The sequence below is a fragment of the Oncorhynchus masou genome, chromosome 16 (assembly GCF_036934945.1).
Source record: "Oncorhynchus masou masou isolate Uvic2021 chromosome 16, UVic_Omas_1.1, whole genome shotgun sequence".
NCBI classification, from domain to species: Eukaryota; Metazoa; Chordata; class Actinopteri; order Salmoniformes; family Salmonidae; genus Oncorhynchus; species Oncorhynchus masou.
In genome coordinates, this window is record NC_088227.1 from 22,473,943 (window position 1) to 22,496,829 (window position 22,887).

General features: G+C 44.3%; 4 protein-coding genes across 10 annotated transcripts in view; 2 read left to right on the forward strand and 2 right to left on the reverse strand.

Annotated features, from left to right (window-relative positions):
* Window positions 1–300: 300 nt before the first annotated feature.
* LOC135557680 (cyclin-C) lies at window positions 301–9,636 on the reverse strand. Of its 4 annotated transcripts, none has more exons than XM_064991192.1 (12): window positions 9,530–9,636; window positions 6,782–6,888; window positions 6,444–6,528; window positions 3,763–3,832; window positions 3,097–3,148; window positions 2,886–2,941; window positions 2,175–2,210; window positions 1,986–2,077; window positions 1,833–1,900; window positions 1,649–1,728; window positions 1,409–1,527; window positions 301–1,300 (listed from the first exon to the last, which is right to left on the reverse strand). In XM_064991192.1, exons 2-12 carry the CDS (start codon window positions 6,855–6,857, stop codon window positions 1,246–1,248), a joined length of 789 nt encoding a protein of 262 aa, XP_064847264.1. In that variant the 5' UTR covers window positions 6,858–6,888; window positions 9,530–9,636; the 3' UTR covers window positions 301–1,245. The 4 variants fall into 4 exon arrangements, with proteins under 4 accessions (XP_064847264.1, XP_064847266.1, XP_064847265.1 ...); XM_064991194.1 differs by lacking the exon at window positions 9,530–9,636 and adding an exon at window positions 9,266–9,519; XM_064991193.1 differs by lacking the exon at window positions 9,530–9,636 and adding an exon at window positions 9,208–9,519.
* Window positions 9,637–9,870: 234 nt separating this feature from the next.
* On the forward strand, window positions 9,871–10,964 carry LOC135557685 (desmin-like). Its single transcript, XM_064991201.1, has 2 exons — window positions 9,871–10,498; window positions 10,661–10,964. Exons 1-2 carry the CDS (start codon window positions 10,352–10,354, stop codon window positions 10,787–10,789), a joined length of 276 nt encoding a protein of 91 aa, XP_064847273.1. The 5' UTR covers window positions 9,871–10,351; the 3' UTR covers window positions 10,790–10,964.
* Window positions 10,965–11,629: 665 nt separating this feature from the next.
* Window positions 11,630–18,849, reverse strand: pgm3 (phosphoglucomutase 3). 2 transcript variants are annotated; one of them, XM_064991195.1, is made up of 13 exons: window positions 18,742–18,849; window positions 18,037–18,245; window positions 17,521–17,705; window positions 17,043–17,110; window positions 16,762–16,895; window positions 16,344–16,539; window positions 15,500–15,657; window positions 14,920–15,003; window positions 14,748–14,846; window positions 14,535–14,654; window positions 12,641–12,763; window positions 12,323–12,496; window positions 11,630–12,170 (listed from the first exon to the last, which is right to left on the reverse strand). In XM_064991195.1, the coding sequence occupies exons 2-13, from the start codon at window positions 18,241–18,243 to the stop codon at window positions 12,084–12,086; spliced, it is 1,635 nt and encodes a 544-aa protein (XP_064847267.1). In that variant the 5' UTR covers window positions 18,244–18,245; window positions 18,742–18,849; the 3' UTR covers window positions 11,630–12,083. The 2 variants fall into 2 exon arrangements, with proteins under 2 accessions (XP_064847267.1, XP_064847268.1); XM_064991196.1 differs by having other exon boundaries at window positions 18,711–18,818.
* A 654-nt stretch (window positions 18,850–19,503) lies between these two features.
* Window positions 19,504–22,887, forward strand: part of LOC135557684 (clathrin coat assembly protein AP180-like) — a 45,509-nt gene continuing 42,125 nt past the window's right edge. The window contains exons 1-2 of one of the 3 annotated variants that reach the window (XM_064991200.1): window positions 19,504–20,202; window positions 20,315–20,596. In XM_064991200.1, coding sequence (XP_064847272.1) covers window positions 20,467–20,596 — 130 coding nt within the window. In that variant the 5' untranslated portion in view covers window positions 19,504–20,202; window positions 20,315–20,466. The remainder of the gene's footprint in view (window positions 20,203–20,314; window positions 20,597–22,887) is intronic. The other 2 variants (XM_064991198.1, XM_064991199.1) reach the window with 2 other exon arrangements.

Genomic DNA, 22,887 nt, shown 5'->3' on the forward strand with positions numbered 1-22,887 from the left:
TGACAAGCAGCTTTATTTTGTAAGGCATTCAAGCACCTGGTTCTGGACACAGACATAACAAGAGAAACTCAACCCCAAACACTAATCACTCCCACTGTATTATTTACGGCACAGACAATATATCAATATCCACAAGTAAATATGCACAAAGGTATTGTGACACTTCAATTTGATGTAATAGACAGCAGGTGCAGACAATAAGTAACACTGGACCTGGCAAATGTAGGACTGATTCAATATGCAATAAAAAACAAGGATAAAATACAACCTTCCCTCCCCACCAAAAACAAATAAATGTGGTCCTTAGACAATGTTTTTTTTATTTTTTTTATCATGATAGTAAACACATTTGAGCACTTTTACTTGAAGCAGACTTAGCTAATACAGTTCATGATTTATACCCATGCACATTTGCTCATCAAGCGAAACACAAAAAGATTAAAATAAAAGGAATAAAGATATGCGTAAGGCTATTTGCAAAGGCTGGAGATGGGCTGGGCAGGAGATATAACAGTAAATGAAGACATCTGAATCTAGTGTGCACCCCTGGAAATTACATTCTCGCCCGTGACTTCACCTGCTAATCTCTGCAACCAATCAATGTAGACCTCAGATAGCAGGACATCCAATCGGGTAACAATCAAACAGCCTTACATCCTATCAGATCGCATCTAAAACAGTACAGGGTACAATCATCTGACAGATACCAGTATAAAGGACTACTATTATCCCTGAGGAATGAAGCAACTATCAAAATGGGCCACTCAATCACGCACGCGCACACTCACTAATGGTCAAGTTCTCTGGTCCCACGGAGCTCCATATTACATGACTGATCCCTGAGAGAGTTCAAGGATGTCAGGATAATCACAACTCAAAGTCCCCCCCCCTCCTTGCCTACATCCTCCTGTTTCTTGCAGTATGGTTTAGGTCCATAAAGTTAACTGTTGAGAGACGGAGTAACGTGGCAACACATGACTGCTGGCACCGATTGACTGATGCCAGCATTCCTGTGGCCATCTCTCTGATGAGTTATCGTATGAGCAAAGGCGGACTGAGCGTGTGCAGACTTGGTCTTCTGGTTGGGATAACCATATCAGAAAAGAGGGTTTGGGCTTTTTTGGTACCCTGTTTTTTTCTGCTATTCTATCAGTTGAAATACATATGATTTGTCTGATGTCACACCACGGTATTGTGCGACATAAGTTTCCCCCTGCACCCTGTCCATGGATACCATCTCGTTGCCTATGACTGGCTGTAGGAGTTGTTCTGGTTCCCATTAGAGCTCTGGTCATTCTCACTGGTACACAAACAAACAGGAAACAGTTAGTTTAGGCAGGAAGTGGATGTGTCATATAAACAGCCAATAACTAGGACATTGAGGTGAAGTTAGGAAATATCTCAGTACCTGTTGGGAGGAGGCTTGGGTTTAGGCATCTTGTGGATCACAACAGCCATCTCCTTCCTCTCGTCAAAGTTCTTCCACTGGTCATAAAGCTTTAGGATGACTCGGATGATCTCCAGAATCTGAGCAGGGAATAAACGTCACAGCACAGTACTCTATTATCCCTAAGGCAACTGGATCTATATACATACATAGAATCAGCTTTCCCCTCTGAAATAAGCCATTTGTATGGTGTTGCCTTACCTTCTCCATGTCTACAGAGAGCTCAGCGAACCATTGCCTGGCGTCCTTCTGCTGCACCACACAGGCAACATGCAGACAGGCTGTGGATGCAGGAGGAAGACATTTAGTGTAACACCTCAACTATATTTTATTGAGCTGAATATCTAGCAGTAGTAAAGGTGAGTGGTCTGATAGGGAGTCTTACCTAGAGCGATCATGAAGGGAGGGTAGAGTAGACAGAGGTCTGTCCTATAAGTGTCATTCACTATTCTCCTTTAGAACGAAGAAAGGGGAAACCATGAGTGTTCCAACAGTTCATATCAAATCAACACATGCTCGCACAAAGAATAACTCATACCAGGCCAACGGCAGTAGCATGTCCTCCTGCCCCATGTCCTGCACATACTGCAGCAAGGGTCTGTAGGGGTGGTACACTATCAAACAGCAGTCCTGGAACACACAAGATCAGTTAATCCATCCATCCAACAAATGGATGATATGATCCAGCATGGAGTGTATTGTGAGAGACAAAGCATTCTATACTCACCATGAGCTCCAGTAGGTAGAACTCACATTCTAATATCTGTCATGAGGAAAGCAGATGAAGTTTAGTAAATATATCAGTTTCATAGTCACAATTTAGAACCCTCCTTCTCTCTATTGGCCTCTATAGTTTTGAGAAATAGTATCTGGTAATATCAGCATCCTGCTAACTGAATCTCTAGTGTGAATCACCATCATCTCCTCGCTCGCTCCACACCAAATCAATAATAGTCTACACAGCTTTTGGACAGGCAAGGTGTTGGGACAGCTCCAACGGGGTCCTGGTAACTCTGAAGACCGTAGATAAATAACTGACGCTGCCAACGGTGTTGCCTTACCTTCTCCACTTAGCACCGCAGGGAGAAAAGCACCCCGGCGAGGACACACGCCACCAACCAGTCAAAATCACCTCCCACAGCGATGGGAGTTTCACCATAGGCATGTGATTGCTAGTGGAATGTGGCATCAACATACTGATACCTAACTACAACACACACCGTAATGGACTCATAGTGGTGGATAAATATTCCACAATATAGTGAGTGTATGTTGCGTAAGAGATTGGTCCCACCACCATGCAACATGATTGTAACATCTAGCTCCAACAGTGAATGATATCCTATCTAATAACTGTATAATAAATACTACATTATTACACCTAAGAACTGTTTATATAGCACATCCTAAGTGAATAGTAAGGTTAGGTAAGACTTACATGGTTCATTCTATAAGGGAACTCCTTTGGGAAGGCATAGGAAAATCTGGTTTTTACTGCACAAAACAACAAACACTTGTTAGATTTGGAATCACATGAACACAACCCATCAGAATGAATGTAGCCGTTCTACCACAGCACTAGTGTATGTGTCATTTTCAAAATAAGCTAATATCTAAATGGAAACACTTGAGCGTGTCTCCTGACTTACACACGGACGTAGCTGCAGAGATCAGACGAGTGTTTGAAACAACACCAAATTCCTGGAAGAGACAGAGGCTTTGATGATGCTGTCATATAGCAGTTAACCCCATCCCTCTTAACTGCTCTGTAACATAATCTGTGTGGGAGTAGGGATGGGGTTATGTTACAGAGCAGTTAATCTGCGTGGGAGTAGGGTTGGGGTTATGTTACAGAGCAGTTAATCTGTGTGGGAGTAGGGATGGGGTAATGTTACAGAGCAGTTAATCTGTGTGGGAGTAGGGTTGGGGTTGTGTTACAGAGCAGTTAATCTGTGTGGGAGTAGGGTTGGGGTTGTGTTACAGAGCAGTTAATCTGTGTGGGAGTAGGGTTGGGGTTATGTTACAGAGCAGTTAATCTGTGTAGGAGTAGGGTTGGGGTTATGTTACAGAGCAGTTAATCTGTGTGGGAGTAGGGTTGGGGTTATGTTACAGAGCAGTTAATCTGTTTGGGAGTATGGTTGGGGTTATGTTATAGAGCAGTTAATCTGTGTGGGAGTAGGGTTGGGGTTATGTTATAGAGCAGTTAATCCGTGTGGGAGTCGGGTTGGGGTTATGTTACAGAGCAGTTAACCCCATCCCTACTCCCACAGACTATGAAATGTGGAATGGAAAGAACGGGAAATCAGGCCATATACCTCCACTTTAGAAGCCAGGAACACGCATGTAGGAGCCATGAGCACCGGGTCTATACTCTTCAGGGAGTACCTGCAAACAGAGAGAGAGGGAGATATTAGGAAGAGGCCATTAGCTATTATAAAACTGTTGGATTTTTAAAAAATTTAACTAGGCAGGTCAGTTAAGATCAAATTCTTATTTACAATGACGGCCTACACCGGCCCAACCCGGACGATGCTGGGCCAATTGTGCGCCGCCCTATGGGACGCTCAATCACGGCCGGTTGTGATACAGCCTGGATTAGAACCAGGGTGTCTGTAGTGACGCCTCTAGCACTGAGATGCAGTATGTTAGACCGCTGTGATACAGCCTGGATTAGAACCAGGGTGTCTGTAGTGACGCCTCTAGCACTGAGATGCAGTATGTTAGACCGCTGTGATACAGCCTGGATTAGAACCAGGGTGTCTGTAGTGACGCCTCTAGCACTGAGATGCAGTATGTTAGACCGCTGTGATACAGCCTGGATTAGAACCAGGGTGTCTGTAGTGACGCCTCTAGCACTGAGATGCAGTATGTTAGACCGCTGTGATACAGCCTGGATTAGAACCAGGGTGTCTGTAGTGACGCCTCTAGCACTGAGATGCAGTATGTTAGACCGCTGTGATACAGCCTGGATTAGAACCAGGGTGTCTGTAGTGACGCCTCTAGCACTGAGATGCAGTATGTTAGACCGCTGTGATACAGCCTGGATTAGAACCAGGGTGTCTGTAGTGACGCCTCTAGCACTGAGATGCAGTATGTTAGACCGCTGTGATACAGCCTGGATTAGAACCAGGGTGTCTGTAGTGACGCCTCTAGCACTGAGATGCAGTATGTTAGACCGCTGTGATACAGCCTGGATTAGAACCAGGGTGTCTGTAGTGACGCCTCTAGCACTGAGATGCAGTATGTTAGACCGCTGTGATACAGCCTGGATTAGAACCAGGGTGTCTGTAGTGACGCCTCTAGCACTGAGATGCAGTATGTTAGACCGCTGTGATACAGCCTGGATTAGAACCAGGGTGTCTGTAGTGACGCCTCTAGCACTGAGATGCAGTATGTTAGACCGCTGTGATACAGCCTGGATTAGAACCAGGGTGTCTGTAGTGACGCCTCTAGCACTGAGATGCAGTATGTTAGACCGCTGTGATACAGCCTGGATTAGAACCAGGGTGTCTGTAGTGACGCCTCTAGCACTGAGATGCAGTATGTTAGACCGCTGTGATACAGCCTGGATTAGAACCAGGGTGTCTGTAGTGACGCCTCTAGCACTGAGATGCAGTATGTTAGACCGCTGTGATACAGCCTGGATTAGAACCAGGGTGTCTGTAGTGACGCCTCTAGCACTGAGATGCAGTATGTTAGACCGCTGTGATACAGCCTGGATTAGAACCAGGGTGTCTGTAGTGACGCCTCTAGCACTGAGATGCAGTATGTTAGACCGCTGTGATACAGCCTGGATTAGAACCAGGGTGTCTGTAGTGACGCCTCTAGCACTGAGATGCAGTATGTTAGACCGCTGTGATACAGCCTGGATTAGAACCAGGGTGTCTGTAGTGACGCCTCTAGCACTGAGATGCAGTATGTTAGACCGCTGTGATACAGCCTGGATTAGAACCAGGGTGTCTGTAGTGACGCCTCTAGCACTGAGATGCAGTATGTTAGACCGCTGTGATACAGCCTGGATTAGAACCAGGGTGTCTGTAGTGACGCCTCTAGCACTGAGATGCAGTATGTTAGACCGCTGTGATACAGCCTGGATTAGAACCAGGGTGTCTGTAGTGACGCCTCTAGCACTGAGATGCAGTATGTTAGACCGCTGTGATACAGCCTGGATTAGAACCAGGGTGTCTGTAGTGACGCCTCTAGCACTGAGATGCAGTATGTTAGACCGCTGTGATACAGCCTGGATTAGAACCAGGGTGTCTGTAGTGACGCCTCTAGCACTGAGATGCAGTATGTTAGACCGCTGTGATACAGCCTGGATTAGAACCAGGGTGTCTGTAGTGACGCCTCTAGCACTGAGATGCAGTATGTTAGACCGCTGTGATACAGCCTGGATTAGAACCAGGGTGTCTGTAGTGACGCCTCTAGCACTGAGATGCAGTATGTTAGACCGCTGTGATACAGCCTGGATTAGAACCAGGGTGTCTGTAGTGACGCCTCTAGCACTGAGATGCAGTATGTTAGACCGCTGTGATACAGCCTGGATTAGAACCAGGGTGTCTGTAGTGACGCCTCTAGCACTGAGATGCAGTATGTTAGACCGCTGTGATACAGCCTGGATTAGAACCAGGGTGTCTGTAGTGACGCCTCTAGCACTGAGATGCAGTATGTTAGACCGCTGTGATACAGCCTGGATTAGAACCAGGGTGTCTGTAGTGACGCCTCTAGCACTGAGATGCAGTATGTTAGACCGCTGTGATACAGCCTGGATTAGAACCAGGGTGTCTGTAGTGACGCCTCTAGCACTGAGATGCAGTATGTTAGACCGCTGTGATACAGCCTGGATTTGAACCAGGGTCTGTAGTGACGCCTCTAGCACTGAGATGCAGTATGTTAGACCGCTGCGCCGCTCAGGAGCCCGATGCTCCCCTAATGACATTTAGAATTCCATAATGAATAGAACATAGTGTTCTTGCCATGAAAACGGCATAAGCACCTGGCATAGAAACGTTTGAAGTAGACGATTGCTGTGGCGATGACCTGCTGACGGAGCTTCAGGTGTTCACCCAGGGCCTGGATGACTAGAACAGAATAAGTCAAACATATCAAAAAGCAACCATAAAAGACAATAGATCATTTAGAATATAAATAATATGTAAACAAGATCATTGCTGGTTATTGAACAGTGCTACGAGACCAGACCTCAGGGTGATGTGATATTGTACCAACAGTAGGCTAAGTCTCCCATCACAAAATAACTGTTCCCACCACACTGATGTATCATAATAGGTGGAATCAAAAGAAATACAGTTAAAGATAGCCTTCTTTAGATACCATTGGCAAAGAAGATCTGCAGTTTCCAGTACTCCTCCTCATTCATAAACTTCATATCCTTCTGACGCTCCTTCATCAGGTCCTGTTTGTCCAGGACCCACTGCAAACTAATGACAGAAAGGAGACAATGAATTACACAACGAGCGATCACATACACACAGTATCATAACAAAACGCTGCAGATTGGAAATCTGATAGCGGTGCGTCAGAAAGAATCAACACAAAATGCCTTGACGACCAGTGGCTAGGCTGTCACAGAGGCACAATAATTAGCTGGCTCAATAAATAAATCGTAGCATTCATAACTAGCTTATTACCCCTTGGAATTGCATTGATAGCTATTGAAAATGTTTATCCGCTACGCTAATATTGACCTAACATGAGAGTGGGCGAACACAACGTTAGCTAGCTAACAGCTAGCTACTGTGAAGCGGGCTAAACTAGCAAGCTTGCCAACTACCCAGTCCTCAAAACAAAGGAGTTTATTTGCCATGCACAGCCCTTATGCATCACGTTTGGCCAGAACACTTACTAATGCGAGCTCTGCCAGAAGTTCCCCGCCATGGCTTAATAGTTGAGGTAGAAAACGCAACTTTAAATTGTGTTCATTTGTCTTGAAAAATTTGTCAAACGAAGACCAAATGGGGGGTGTCACTAGGTACCACACCCACAAAGTCAGAAGGCCCGCCTACTCTACCAATCAGATGACTGAGTGTGATGACGCGAATGCCGGTTTATGGTCAATGGAAAATGACCAATCAGACGAGGGAGTGTGATGACGCGGGTGCGAATCGGCTTGCAGGAGAAAACGAGAGATGCATTTATTTTATCTAGTGATCCATCAATGATTTGGCTATGTATTGCTCTAAAACAAACCGTTCTAAATGCAAGTGGTAATCAGATGTCTTCATCAAACTCAGCTTGCAAGCGTATCATGTTTGCCCTTACTCATAGTTACTTGTCAAAATCAAATCAAATTGTATTTGTCACATACACATGGTTAGCATATGTTAATGCGAGTGTAGCGAAATGCTTGTGCGTCTAGTTCCGACCATGCAGTAATATATAACAAGTAAACTAACAATTTCACAACAATTACCTTATACACACACACAAGTGTAAAGGAATGAATAAGAATGCGTACATAAAAATATATATGGATGAGCGATGGCCGAACAGCATAGGCAAGATGCAGTAGATGTTATTGAGTACAGTATATTCATATGAGATGAGTAGTGTATGTAAACATCATATAAAGTGTCATTGTTTAAAGTGACTAGTGATACATTTATTACATCCAATATGGTTACTTCAATATCTGCATTGTTTTTAAAATGGCATCGAAACAAACACATTTTGCATTCCACATTGTGACAAAACAAAGAAATTAAAGGAAAATGGGAATGGGGAAAATGTAATTGTACCACCAACTAACCCTGCACCTACACACCCCACTACTTGGGCCCTAAACGAGCCAACAACACGTTGTAGGCCTGAGAGGATGGAACCCCTTCTCTCAAAACTTCCTGTAGATTTTCTGCACTAAAATCTCACACACCCAAATATTTATCTGCTTCTGCAACTACCACATCTATCTTCTGTGATTTTTGCCCCATCAGTGCAATACAGTTGATCACCATGGCTATAAATGCAATACATCTAACCTTATTGGCTCTCTCTTCAGGCCTACTCACTGGGTGGCTCCCAGTCGACTTACTCTATACACAACTCTCTTCACTGCATCAGCATAGGACACTTTCTGCCCCACTTAAACTCTGGCAATCTCAGCCAGTCTTGCTCTCTCCCAGTGCACTTCAGATCCCCAGTTGCATGGGCACCCCCACAGTTGACACACAGTGCTTTCTCTATCCAAACTGTACACTCCCTCGGACTATGCCTTGCAGGAGCACATTTCTCACTTTGTGGGATCTCCCTTCTACTCTGCTGCAACATGTCCAAATCCTCGGGACCTAAAGCACCAAAGCGGGTTCAGAGCATAGGCCCTCACAGAATAGTAAATGTAAACCTTATCAGGAATAAACTCGGTGTCAAAGCTCAATTGCCATTGCCACCGGGTCCACGTCTCACCAAACGGTGGGCGTCAGAAACACTAGAAATATTCCCTTTCATTTAATCCACCTCTACACTCAACGCTATCCCTCTGATCACCACTCTTAAGGGCACCCTGTAAAGCACACCACAGGTTGAGCCCCGAGCCGCGTAATGAAGCACCCACAAAATATATAAACAAATTACCCAGCCCGACGCAATGTATCGGTAGGCCAAAAAGCAGGAATCCACCCCGCAGGTTGGCCCCACTTCATCCTGGACTGGCTCAAACCCAGAACACTCACCACTGCAGTCTGACTCCATTTCAAGATCATCAAGGTTCTTAACATAGAATTAAGACCTGTACATAATATTACCTGGTTTGTAATGAGAAGACGTAGGCATATACACATAATTGCCCAAAAAGGTTGATACCATGTTTTGTGCTGCTACCATGTTGTTGTCATGTTGTGTTGCCGCCAATGCTATGTTGTTGTTTCTTGTCATGATGTGTGTTTTGTCCTATTTAAAAAATATAAAAAATCCCAGCCTCGTTCCCGTAGGAGGCCTTTTGGTAGGCCGTCATTGTAAATAAGAATTTGTTCTCAACTGACTTGTCTAGCTAAATAAAACATTTACATCACAACGACGGTGTATACTCAGGACACTAATCTCGGATTTTAACAGCGCCATTCTTACGCTTCTTCGTCATTGCACCTCCTCCGTCGATCTCTCTATTTGGTCCTCAAATTTAAACTCAAGACATGCCATTTCGAAAATGAGTATTTTCCCGCAAACCGGAATACGGGTCTTCACACTTCCTCATTTGATTGGTCGGATAGGTGGGCCTTCTGAGCTCGCATACGCGTCATCACACTCCCTCATCTGATTGGTCGAATAGGCGGGCCTTTTGACTTTGTGGCTGTGGTAACTTGTGACAACCAATAAAAAATGGTTAGTTTATCAATTTCCATTGGCATCACTCAATGCTGTTCTGACAGTGACTGAGCGTGCTATGCCTGTGTTCCGCGGTAGTAAATGGTGGGGAAAGGCACATCTCCTGTCGTCAATGAAATTAACCAGTAAAGATAATATTGCTACTGTACCGAAGTATCCTAACAATGGAAATATATTATATTTCTATGAGCCTAACACAGAGATAGTTAGAGGACGCAACATTGTGTCTGTCAAATTATGGAAAACAACTTTCACAGCAGTGCACTAAGCACCTCAGAACCCGTATGACCTTAGAAGTGATGTCAAAAATGTTGTCCCATTAGCGAAGAAAGTGAGGGGGGCTAATTTTGCAGTTCGTTCACCCCATCCACTAATGGTCCACTAATTTAGGAGAGTAGGCTAGTCTAGATTATTATTGTCTGTGAACATTCTTTAAACCCAGTGTAATAAAACACATTGTATAAATAATGTATACTCATTCAACCCTTTATTTTGATCTACTAACGAAGTCTGTGATTAGTTTCCAGCGGTGAGTTAAGGTGAAGACACTTAAAGGCAATCATCATGAGTCACAGCCCAGAAAGGATGTCTTCTTATTGCCGCTACTTCGGGGGCCCCCTCGCCACCTCCTCTTCCTACCAGGTGCGGATCTCAAGCCCCTCGCCAACTTGTGATGCTGTGGGGAGACACATGAAAGAAGAGACACATCTGGTGAGTAGTGCAACTCCCACAACACATCTTTACTGTAGAAAGAAGCACGGCAGGTCAGGGCTCTTTTAAAAGTGGGCAACAAGTGAGTTTTTTTAAACGGACTCTAACAGCCGCTTAGAGATGGATCCCTATGACCTAAAAGCTTGTGTGTGTTTTCCACAGGGGCGTATTGAGGGGCTGAAGCTGGAGATTAAGGTGATGAAGGAGAAGATAGCTCTGCTGCTGAGGGAGTACCCAGAGCTGCTCAACATCAAGATGGCCCTGGAGAATGAGATAACCACCTACAGGTGACATCACACCTTCCCCAATAGTCTAAACAGGCTTCTGCTCTTCTCGCATCTCATCTCCTTCTTGAATAGACAGAAGTGGACAGGTGAAAGCAAATTCACAGTAGGAATCATCCATATTGCTTTCACCTATCCTGGGTTTGTCAGATCTGTGGAGGAGATTAAAAAGAGAAGACAAGGAAAGGCAGCAATGCATGTCTTTTGATATGGTTGTTCTTTTGATATGTTAGTAAGTGTACGTGTGTTTTGTCATCTGAAAATATGCTAATTGTGTACATTTTTGTATACAATTGTACATTTGTGTCACCCAGTATCATTTTCAAAACACTTTTGTCCTGGCCTTTTATCTCAGAATAGTTAAGACAGAAGACATGTATGATAGTGACAAACAGGAATGCACCATCTCCAGAGCTGCTGACGACACAGACGAGGATTACAATGTTAGACCAATACCCTTTAGACCTAAGCCCTAGCTCTTCCACCCACAGATTTATTCTACACCAACCCCCTCGGATAATGGTCTTCAGGACGCCTATGGTCCTCTTCTGTGTGTCTCTGGCTGCACTAAACTCTCTGAGCCTCACACTGCCTTTCTGTTAGCCTTTAACTTCCCTGTGTCTTAGAACCATCTCTCTATATAAGCAACAACAAAAAAAACACAACAAAAAAAGCAATTACCATATTTTCTCTTGATGAGGTCATTTCAGAGTATACCTGTATTTGGGTTATTTTGTTAAGTAATAAGGCAATTAAGTCTATGTACTAATGCATGCCATTTATTCCATGTAACTGGAGGGTTTTTGAGAGGATACGAACTAAAAAGAAACGCAGAACAAGTTTGATGTCAGTTTCACTTTCATATCTTTACTCTTGGTGTTGAACAATTACATAGCAGCACAGTCTTTCCAGTTGAGATCTGTTCATAGCAGTGCAGTTACTCAGATATGAACAGAAATGCTAAATTGATCTACAATAATAACCGGTAATGTAAACACTTATAATTACATGGGAATAGTACAAAACAAATACATTGACTGGATTAAGGTTGGATAAGGAGGGGGATTACATTTTTTTTAACCTTATTTAGCATATGCTCTCTTCACATTTACTGAAATCAATCACATTTTCCAGACTCATAGAAAAGTAGCAATAATACAGTATTAAATGCAGTATACCGTATAAAATGATTTGGCACCTGATAAAAAGGCTACAAAATGGGACTGGGTTCAGGAAGTGTGGTCCATCTTCAGGAGATTAATGGATTTTTCATTAGACTTAAATTGCATAGTGTGTGTGTTTTATAACAATTTAGGCTCCTCTCCTACTCCTCCAGCGAGGCGGTACACTGCCAGGCTAACTTCATGTGCCAGGGCATCGGCACTCTCCTGAAACACACAGAAACACATTACCATCACCACCATGAGACAGTGAGAGACTGAAAAAGAAAGTGCGAAGAAAGTTAAAGGCATAGTGAGTGAACATGGAAGGTGAATTGAGTGGCTCACTATCACTTCATGTCTCAGCCTCTCAGTCCCACCTGTGTGTCTGCCTCAGCGTACACTCGGACCACATCCTCTGTGCCAGAGGGACGGACAAAGGAGCGCGCCCGTCTGTACTTCTTCACACGGCTGTCTATGGCCTCCTGCAGACCTGCTGGACTCACTGTTCTCCTCTCTGCATCTGTAGTGTCAATCACCCGCCGGTCTGCCACCTATAGGCCGCACAACAACACTGCAACTGTGAGGCACTGGGATGAACTGTGTTAAAACGTATGTACTAGTTTCCTTTTAATATACAGTCATTTATAGTAACATACGATGCAACTCCCTGAGTGCACACACGCACAAACACACACCTTGACTTTGAGCTGTCTGTTGGGCAGGTCTGTGTAGATGGCGTCCCATTGTTGTACTGTCATCCCTCTGATGGCTAACACAGCCTCAATCAGCAGCATGTCAGAGATAGCATCTCCTACAGTCTTACAGAGAGAGGGATAGAAAAAAATGTAAGTAATGCACACAGAATTTGACCCTTCATTGCAATGACTGTGTGTAGTCCCTGAATTGCTAAAATGGTTGACTGTGGGTGTTTCGCAATATGCATATTACAGTGCTGCACACTCATGTGCCGAGTGCATTCTCAGAGGACATTCTCTTGAGTATGTTCTTGTGAGGACAGAGAGTGTGGAGAATACATAAAACATTACATTTGAGAAGCACTTCCCCTACTGTATTACCTCACATCGCCCCTCCCCCATTCACTGAACCTTCTTCTACCCAGGACAATGGCACCAATAGATGAAACAAGATATAAAGTAAAACGTTTGCTTTGTGTATAACTATCAGCTAGCTATATGTCAATAGTAATAATCTAGCTGACCAGATAGTTTATTTGCGTGAAAAAATGTCAACAGTCTGACGTCTACAGCGGGTGGTCCCTAAAACGCTGTGTGCTGAACGATCGGCAGACAAAACGCTAGAGCCACATTCGGTACGATGTGTGAGCCTTAAGAACTGAAATTTCAGCCTGTTTTGGCGGGATGGAGTTTTGGCCTGCCTGGTGACATCACCAGAAAATGTGTTAATGGACCAATAATAAAGGCAATTCCAAACCTCTCTGCCAATAGATGGGTTGGTTGTTTAGCAACAAGTGCGCAAATATGGGGCAAAAAAAACAGGGTTAGCTTAGATTGTTGACAACATGTAAACTATATTTTGCCTCCAATGTTTATTGAATAAATTGCACATGAACACTTGTCTATGAAATACATTGTTACAGTTGTTGGTTAGCTAGCAAGTTAATTTTTTAAATATTAGCATAGAGGTGACGTCAGCCAAAACACCTCAAAACAAATCAAGGTATCAAGAACAAGAAAACACTTACGTTCCCACATGGCAGTTTCTTGTCATTGTTGCTAGCTATCTGGTCATCCAGAATCACAACAACACATGGACTTTTGTCCCATTTAAAAAAAAAAAATGTAACCTTTTATTTAACTAGGCAAGTCAGTCAAGAACAAATTCTTATTTACAATGCCGGCCTAGGAACAGTGGGTTAACTGCCTTGTTCAGGGGCAGAACAACAGATTTTTACCTTGCCAGCTCAGGGATTCAATCTAGCAACCTTTCAGTTACTGGCCAAACGCTCTAACCACTCGGCTACCTGCCGCCCCACTGAAGCATCATTTGTTGTGACGTTCTCAGCTAAGCCGTCTATAACAGCTCGCTGTCAGTTTTCCCCTCCCCAATCAGACCACTCCCAGACAGTCCTAGGAAGAAAACAACATCTGGAGAATTTGCTTAGCTGAGAAACTGTTTTGTTTTCAATGAAAATGGTCAAAAAGAAACAATCACAGTAAGGCACGTCATTGTTACCCAGAAATGATTTGATATTGAGATAAAAACAGCTGCATTGGACCTTTAACATATCAAGACAAAATACTGTACTCAGGCAACATATGAGATGTGAATAGGGCATATATCATTCTGAAGTCAGAGTTTATTTTCTCTTGCATCAGCCCAAATAATGTCCACCAGCGGTTGCGTTATATTTCTTAACGGACTCGCCTAGTTAAATAAAGGTTAAATGCTTAGAAATGTGCACAAGCGGATTACGCATCCAAGAAGTGCCCTCCGTGCTTTTATTTGGACTCCGACTGATGCATGCTCCAGTTTCCGTGCTCGGACCACGGTACCTTAGTATGCATATTTAGAAACACCCTGTGTTGACCTGACAATGTGTGGCCATACCTGGTTGATGAGGTTGACCGTGTTCTGCAGTAGAAGTGCGGCTCTCCTCCTCTCGTCGTTGGTGTTGGAGTCCTGGGCTAGCTTCTGAATCTTCTCCTCTGCTGCTTTACTGAACAGAACCTGAGACAGGACCACAACATAACCATAGTCAGAGGGGCGGCCATTGATTGCGTGCTTTCAGTGCGAGTGTGTATTTGTATGTGGCTTACTCACAGTTCCGTGACCGTTAGCCTCAAAGTAAACACCAATGTCAAACTCCTGGGCTGCATGGTGAAGGTGTTTCACTCCTGTCTTGGTACACCTCACTATTACCTGGAAAGAGGGAGGAGAGGTCAGCACTGATCGCATGTGTGTGTTGGAAAGACTGAGGAGTGTGTGTCCACACCTTCATGGTATCTTCCAGGTATTGTGTAGAGCTGCCGTTAGCGTACGCTGTCTGCACCACGGCTATCTGCAGGTCAAGACCAGCCTGCACAAACCCAAACACACACAGGGGGAACACAGGTTAGTGTGTGCACACTTCTGAATGAGGATGATACCGAGTCCGTGTGTGTTATGTAGGGGCGTGTTTAAGCATCATTCATCTTGGTAAACCCAGAACTAAAGTCTTGCGTAATTGGTTAGCTGCACGATTAAGTTCTGAGTCCATACATGTTAAGAGAAGCAATGCAGAAATGCTAAACAAGGAGCAGAACCGGGAAGGAGTAGCTCCACCCTCTGTCTTCGCAAGCTATGGGCCGAATGTCACCTCCCCTTCCAAATTTCAAAAGATACTAACACCTCCGAAATCGTGATTTGTCCAAATAACCAGTGATGAAAAACCCAAGCCCCGGAACTATTGCTGCACGTTAGCTAACGGTGCTCATAGTATAGAGACAGATCACTTATGTTTACTGCAGTCTGCCCACCAGAGATTAAAGCATCCAAGGTAAGTATAGCAAGTGTGTGAGTGTGTGTGCATATACTTGTGTGAGCAGTTCTTTGAGGTAGGTGCTGATGAGAGTGGCAATCTTGTCTCCATCTAGCAGATGGAATCTCCCTGCAGAGCCGCTGTAGTAATAAACTATACGATCAGCATCGCCATCATAGGAACAGCAACGCTCCCCAGCAGTCATCTCCACCCCTAGAGAGAGAGAGGAAAAAAAGAGAGAAGAAGAAGGGTCAGAGCCATCCACTTCAGGAGTCTGGCTGTGGCCTACAGTATTTATTACACGTAACTCATTGAGATGTCTTCCCTCTGGTTGCCAAACATGGAAACTATAATATAACAATCCTGACTGTCCTGCGTTTCATAATGAGATATAGCAGGTCTGTTTATCAGTCACCTGTAGTCTGAGACACACTCATGAGTCAAAGCCCGGTGTCGACCTCACGGTGCATTAGGACACACCAAGAGGTGAGCCCTACCTCAATAACAGCAGTCCCCGTGTAGCTCAGTTGGTAGAGCATGGAGCTTCCTATTCCAGGGTTGTGGGTTCAATACCCACGGGGGACAGTTTGAGAAAAAACAATGAACATGTATGCGCTTGCTAATGTAAGTCGCTCTGGATAAGAGCGTCTGCTCAATGACTAACCTAAATAATCTTAAGTAGCTTCCTCTCCTTGTTTCTTGTTCTTTCCCTATACAGATCTGAAAAATGACAGTTGCAAGTGGATATTCTCCACATAGCTTTCACATCTCTTCACGGCAATACAGATGCCGTGCAAATAAAATACAGAAAACTGGGCGAGGATGCTATTTGTGGTCTATTGAGAGGCACACATGGAGAGAAAAGAGACCAGGAGAGGTCTGCTGGACTGCAGTCGCACCTTTGGGAGCTCTCTGCTGTACTTTGACGTAGTCGGCTCCACACAGGTGGTTGAGTTTCCCACTGGAGCCGTCGTTGAAGAGGGACAGCTGCAGCTCATTCTTCAGGTAGGTCTCCATCTCACACACCTTCAGAGCCCCGATACCATTAGCGCCGTCCACCAGCAGGGCCTTCTGATCATCTGTACGGTTAGGCACCTGGAGAGAGGGGGCAGAATGGGTAACATTATTTTTCATGAACAATCATTTAACTGCTTGAAAATGTGTATACGTGATTTATAAAATAATATACATGCTTATAACTGCTTACAAATGTGTGTCTGTGATTATAAATGATATAATATAAATGTTAATAGTCATGCTTATTAAATGGAGGTTATTATAGTGTTACAAACAGACAGAGAGGTGATGTAGTCTTACGTTCTTAGTGAGCTGGATGAAAGCCTGGGAGAGTTTCCGGTAGTAACCTTTGACAGTGGCTTCACCATAGCGACCCTGGGTGTTCTGACAGCATACCATGTAGTGCAGCTGGGGTGTGGTCACCAAGCCATAGTCTGATAGACAGGGAAAGATACCAATCAGTGATTTACAAAAAATAAAAAAAATAACCAACAATCAATCACACACCAAGGTGTAGTCGAATAAGAATGACAGAAGGATTGACATAATAGACAGCTAAGGAAACCTAAGAGTTAACGCACCTTTACTGTGGCCTCCCAGGGCGTGGACTCCATCCAGTACTGCCTGTGATAGGCTGTCACTACTGGGCCTGAAGTAACACAACCAATCAGATTAAACGTCTGAGGAGATATCGGAGTTGCCTGACGACTCAAACGGAATTCTGACGTCAAAATGTTGTACAAAGCAAAGTCATCAGTGACTGGATCATATCTAACCAATGAGAGTATCAAAGCCAATTACACATTTTTAGACGCAGCTTTACCCACGTGTGTTCTGGCCCAACCCATTGGTCTCTGGGACCAATCAGAATGGTTGCATAAATTTGCATCACCCGGTGCCTCATGTGGAAAGAGTTTACGTATTTAAGACCATTCCATTGGTCCTAAAGTTAAATCTCCACCTACCCAGGACACCGGGTGATGCAAAAGGAACTCACCCACGTTATATTGATATTCATGGTTATAGTTTAGTTTCTAGAGAATGCGAACACCCCAGTACCTGGTGTCTTTGCCCACGAACACGCTGGCCTCTTGGGCCATGCTGATGGCCTCTCTCTCTATGACGTCTTTCAGAGCGGTGAGGAGCTCCTCCTGCTCTGCGTTGGCCAGCTGGGTGGCATAGACCTCCCACGCAGGGGTCACCATCTCCCCCATGGGGTCCACCAGCTTCACCCCGTTATCCTCCTGGAGAGGGGGTGATATAGTGGATAGGAAGGGAGAGGTGGAGAAATGGAAAGAAGGGGTATGATGAGAGGAATAGGTAAATGGAGGGTTAGGTAAATGGGGGGAGAGAGAGAGAGAGAGAAACATGGATATTGTGTAATTCAGAAAAGCAATAGTTGACCTGAAACCAAATCAATACTAGACAACCTTCCTCTAATAATATCTGAAAAATCGGCCCTGAGAGCACACCAGAATAAAACACCAGAGACTATCAGTTAAAGAGAGACTCTGAAGCCACACAAACACAGTGAATGGTTAATAGGCTACTGAATGCACTTCATGTTTTGTTCACCTCAGGGTTGTGTGACGCAGTGACCATGACTCCGATGGTGGCCTTCGTCTTCTTGGAGCGGAGTGTGGCCAGTAAACCCATTCGGAACATGACATGGTCTAACTGCTTAGAGTTGGTGCGGAACCCAGCAGTACCATACTGTAGGACCAACCCTACAGGTTTAGGGTGGACAGCAGACTTCTGGGATACTTCCTCAAACTGGGCCATTCCTGAAACACATAACAGGGAAACTAAGGGGATGTCCTGATAGTCTGAAGTTGGTTCCTCTCTTCAGCTCCTCTCCTTCATAACATGTCGTTTATAGTCGTCAAGGGGCTAAACATGTTGAGGAATCCCAAAGAATCACCATGATCTGATATTTATTCTGAACACATTACAATAATAACGACGACAGCCATACACCTTTGTAAACACTATTACAATATTTGATCTGTCAATTTAACGTGGTGACTGAGAAAACATGTTCATCATGCATTCGTCGTTAATCCACCATAAACCTATACCCTACTAGGACATACTTTACGGGTCAAAGGTGTAACGTTGTCTGTGCTGAACATTGATGTCAACCAGCTAGCTACTGCAGAAACATGATTGAGCTCCTCTGACATACGTGCAGCGTAATTTACTTGTTAAACGATCAATAGAATACAGACTATTGATTTCGAAATACTTACTAAACTGATAAATTGTTTTTCTTTCACTTACTTGCAGTTGTTGAAGAAGAAGCTACCAAGGAAGTGGAGTGAATGGAAAGCTTCCTGATTCTCCTGGCGACGTGGCTGCGGTTCAGGGTACGTCACGTGACCACGCCCTTCAACTGCGGTGCGCTGCTACTTGGAACGAACTCAATAATCTGAGCACATGAACTGGGCGGATTACACATTCCGTTTTGATGCATTAATTCAGTGGCCACCGTTTTAGACGACGATTTCAAACAAGAACAATTAGTGAAACAATTAGTGGGTTTGTTTTTCCAATGTTTTTTTCCCCCAATCATAGAGCCTTTAATAAAGTGCCTAGAATAAATGTGTATAATAAAATGCAGTTATTGTCTATTATATTATCTTGCTCTGTATAGCCTTTGCAACAAACGGCAGACAACGCTACTTTACTTATAAGGGGTCGAGGCAATACAATTATGCTAATTATATTGCTTTATAGGCTACAGTGTGCGGCAAAATGTCAACGACCAGGCAAGGCTACAGTAATAATGAGAGAGTAGTTTAATTGAGAGAGTAGCGTAATGAAGGCACCTGCCATTTGGAAAATATAGGCTAATCCATGTGCGCAGTGTGTTCGAACATGGCTTCTAATATTGTGCACCCTTGCAGCAGTGCACACTTGAAAATGAACACTGTCATATTAGCGATATGAGTTATATACTGTAGGCCTACAGGAATACTCCCCTTTAAGAACGCACGACCGTGAGTTTGGTAGATTTGGGCGTGTGTCGGCTAATAAAGCGTCACCTGACCCTGACCTAACACTGACTGCACTGAGGGAAGAGAGGACAGAACGGCAGACAGATAGACACTCTACATAAATAAATAAACGAACGAGTGAATTAAATACACAATTATTTCCAACATCTCCATCTTCATATAGTAGCCTATTCCGCGTCCTTGGATTGGTGCGCCGGTCAGTGTTGGCTACTGCCACAGGGGGAAGAGGCGCAACTGCTGTAGACAAAGAGAGAAGGGCAACGCGCCTATCAGACATCCCTGATCAGAAAAAAGATCCGGTAGGAATATTTTAACCCACGAGCCGACAAGGACACTGTGCGTCATTACTACAAAACGGTTATTTCGAAAGCTCTACATTCTACCCGTGCATTTACCTCCTCCGGTTTACCGTTTTGCGTGGGGAGTGGAAACACTTGACCGTCAATTCGATGTTCCTGCAAAACGGATAAGAGAATATTCTGTGGATTTCTGATGAAGTTTGGACATTTGGCCAAATCCATTCATTCCGAGGACAAGAAGCGCTGCGCGGTCGCAACGTTTTCGATCTCCTGGTTGATTCTTTGTTAGGCCCTATTGCTTTATTGCTGTGGTGCGAGGAAATATATTCTATTGCCAGCGTAGTGTTACGTAAGAGTGGCGTTATCCAAGGTGCTGAACTGGACGTTATAACGGGACACAAGGCAAGGGAAGAGAGCAATCTTGCGTAAGTCTAACCATGTCAGAACACACATATAAACGTGACCTAATTATTTAATTTCAAATTATGTCTTTATTTATTTACTTGAGCTAATTTTGAAAATGTGTTACCCATTCAGAAGGTCACAGGCCTATCCGTGAGGGATTTGGAGAGGACCGCACTGCACTGGCATCGTTGATACCCGTATTCCTGTAGGAAGACCGCCTTTTCATATTATTTTTTCTCATTAGTGAAATAAGTTCTTGAGGTGGTCGACTACACGGGGAGAAAATGTCGGGGCAGACGCTCACGGATCGTATTGCCGCTGCGCAGTACCAGTTGACGGGATCAGAGGTATCTCGCGCCGTCTGCAAAGCCACCACTCATGAGGTGATGGCGCCCAAGAAAAAGCACCTGGAATGTAAGAGCACTCCCATCCCCACCCTTTCTGCATATATTGATATTTCGGGTCTTTAGGCCTACTCTCCAACTTGATTAGGATAGACATTTGTTTATTCAGAACTCACAGAAACACACACACATACTGTACTCACGCACACACACGCACATACGCACACACGCACACACGCACACACACACACACACACACACACACACACACACACACACACACACACACACACACACACACACACACACACACACACACACACACACACACACACACACACACACCCACACACACACACACAGAGACAAAGGCAATATCAAGTGTAGAACACATGTCACTGTAAACTGCATCATTTGTATTAGATGTCTATGGACAATTTGTTTGACATTCATTAGAATGTCACTTTAGATGTTAGGCAAATCTTCAACCAATGCATTACATTTCTATGTTCCTGCCCAGCATGTGGGCAGAGTGGTAACATTAATTGATGTTTCCATGGAGATGACCCCAATGGTGACCCCTAGTTATCTTACATGTGCAGCCCATAGTGATTGGAGAGAGAGGTGGTCATAATTCAAGACAGGCTGACACACACAGAGGCTGATAGTTATAATACACAATGCTCTTGTTCACTTGCCCTTGCACACTACCCCTCCCAAACTTCCCTTAACGAATCCTTATGGCAGGAACGCATGTCTTCAAGTCTTCACGGGCTGCAGTGTCTGCTAGTTTTGTTATTGATTAGCTAAAGAGCTCCCTTACTTGGTTTCACAGGTATAGCCTACACACTATGCCGTACATCAACTGACAATGCACGGGCAACAACTAGAAAACAGATATATGTAGCCCGACTATAGGTAGATAGGCCTTTACATCCAAGTTGGCTTATTAACCAGTAGCCAATTTTTCCTGCATCACCACAGAATTGCAACTTCATACCAAACAGCTCTGTTTCTATAAAGACACAGGGTCTGCCTCATGACAAGACATTATTAATCACTGTCATTCGGCCTTGCAGCCTGAGTCAGACTAAACCAGTCATCCTCCGTTGCGTGGATGGGTGGTGTTCCACCTGGCTATGTGTGTGGTCAGGTGGCCGGCCTAGTCTTAGGCTAGGTCTAGCAGGACTCATGCCTTGTACTGTGTGATCCGCTCTCCACTGAATAATGCATTAATCAGCCAATGTCTGGCCTGCATTATTTACACAGCCAAAGGTGGCAATGCTAATGATAGAGTAGGCAGGAGACTGCTAGGGATTAGTTTAGCATAGCACAGACAGAGAGAGACAATTCACAGAATGGCTGTCAAGTGAAAGACCTGAGCTCTTTAGCCAACAAATTATATTTTAATGTTTACTGTACATTTATAGGATTTTCATTTGATCACCCTGTTGCAGGATAACTTTTCTGCAATATACTTCCTGATTTGTCCTTGTTTTGACGATTGCTCATTAAGAAATGCTAGCGGCCACGACTGATGCCAAAAAACGAGAGTTGTCTTGGGAAGTGTGGTTTGATGTGGGTGTGTTATGTTCACATATCGTACCTTGGCACCGTAGCAACAACATGGTCACTTCCTCAAAATAGTCACTTCCTTAAAATAGTCACAATTAATCTAAGATAAATTAAGAAATCTTTAATTAATTTAGACGTTTTTGCAAAGGAAGTCTTAGTCATGCAATTGTACATAGCTAAGCTATTTGGTGCAGTATTTCTCAAGTGAAATTAGCATGAGGCCTCCCGAGTGGCACAGCAGTCAAAGGCATTACTACAGACCCGAGTTCGATCCCAGGCTGTGTTGCAGCCGGCCACGACTGAGACCCATGAGGCGGCACACAATTGGCCCAGCGTCGTCTGGGTTAGTGGAGGGTTTGGCCGGCCGGGATGTCCTTGTCCCATCGCGCTCTAGAGTCTCCTGTAGCGGCCGGGCGCATGCTCGCTGACTTCGGTCACCAGTTGTACAGTGTTTCCTCCTACCGGGTTAAGCGGGCAGTGTGTCAAGAAGCAGGATCGTCTTTTGAAGAACGCATGGCTCTCGACCTTCGCCTCTCTGAGTCCGAACGGGAGTTGCAGCGATGAGACAAAACTGTAACTACCAATTGGATATCCAGAAAAAGGGGTAAAAATTACAACCAAAAATAACGAAATAATATGTGCATGAAAACTAGTCAGTGCACTGCAAACAGTCTATCGAGTTAGGAAAGTCTGACTTCGTGCTCAGTACTGATTTCTGAAAACAATAACATGTCGACAACTTCATCATCTGCAAGCTGTCAAACTATCGTAAATAAAGCGCAAGCT

Coding starts and splice junctions, on each gene's coding strand:
- LOC135557680 (XM_064991191.1), bottom strand. CDS start 7,345: ATGGCGGGGAACTTCTGGCAGAGCTCGCATTA. Junction 6,889..7,313: donor TTCTGGCAGAGCTCGCATTA/GTAAGTGTTCTG, acceptor TTCTGTCATTAG/TTTGCAGTGGGTCCTGGACA. Junction 1,901..1,985: donor ATGCTACTGCCGTTGGCCTG/GTATGAGTTATT, acceptor TTCGTTCTAAAG/GAGAATAGTGAATGACACTT.
- LOC135557685 (XM_064991201.1), top strand. CDS start 10,352: ATGAGTCACAGCCCAGAAAGGATGTCTTCTTATTGCCGCTACTTCGGG. Junction 10,499..10,660: donor TGAAAGAAGAGACACATCTG/GTGAGTAGTGCA, acceptor TGTTTTCCACAG/GGGCGTATTGAGGGGCTGAA.
- pgm3 (XM_064991195.1), bottom strand. CDS start 18,243: ATGGCCCAGTTTGAGGAAGTATCCCAGAAGTCTGCTGTCCACCCTAAA. Junction 16,896..17,042: donor CCTGGGAGGCCACAGTAAAG/GTGCGTTAACTC, acceptor CCTGTCTATCAG/ACTATGGCTTGGTGACCACA. Junction 14,847..14,919: donor ACCTGGAAGATACCATGAAG/GTGTGGACACAC, acceptor CCCTCTTTCCAG/GTAATAGTGAGGTGTACCAA.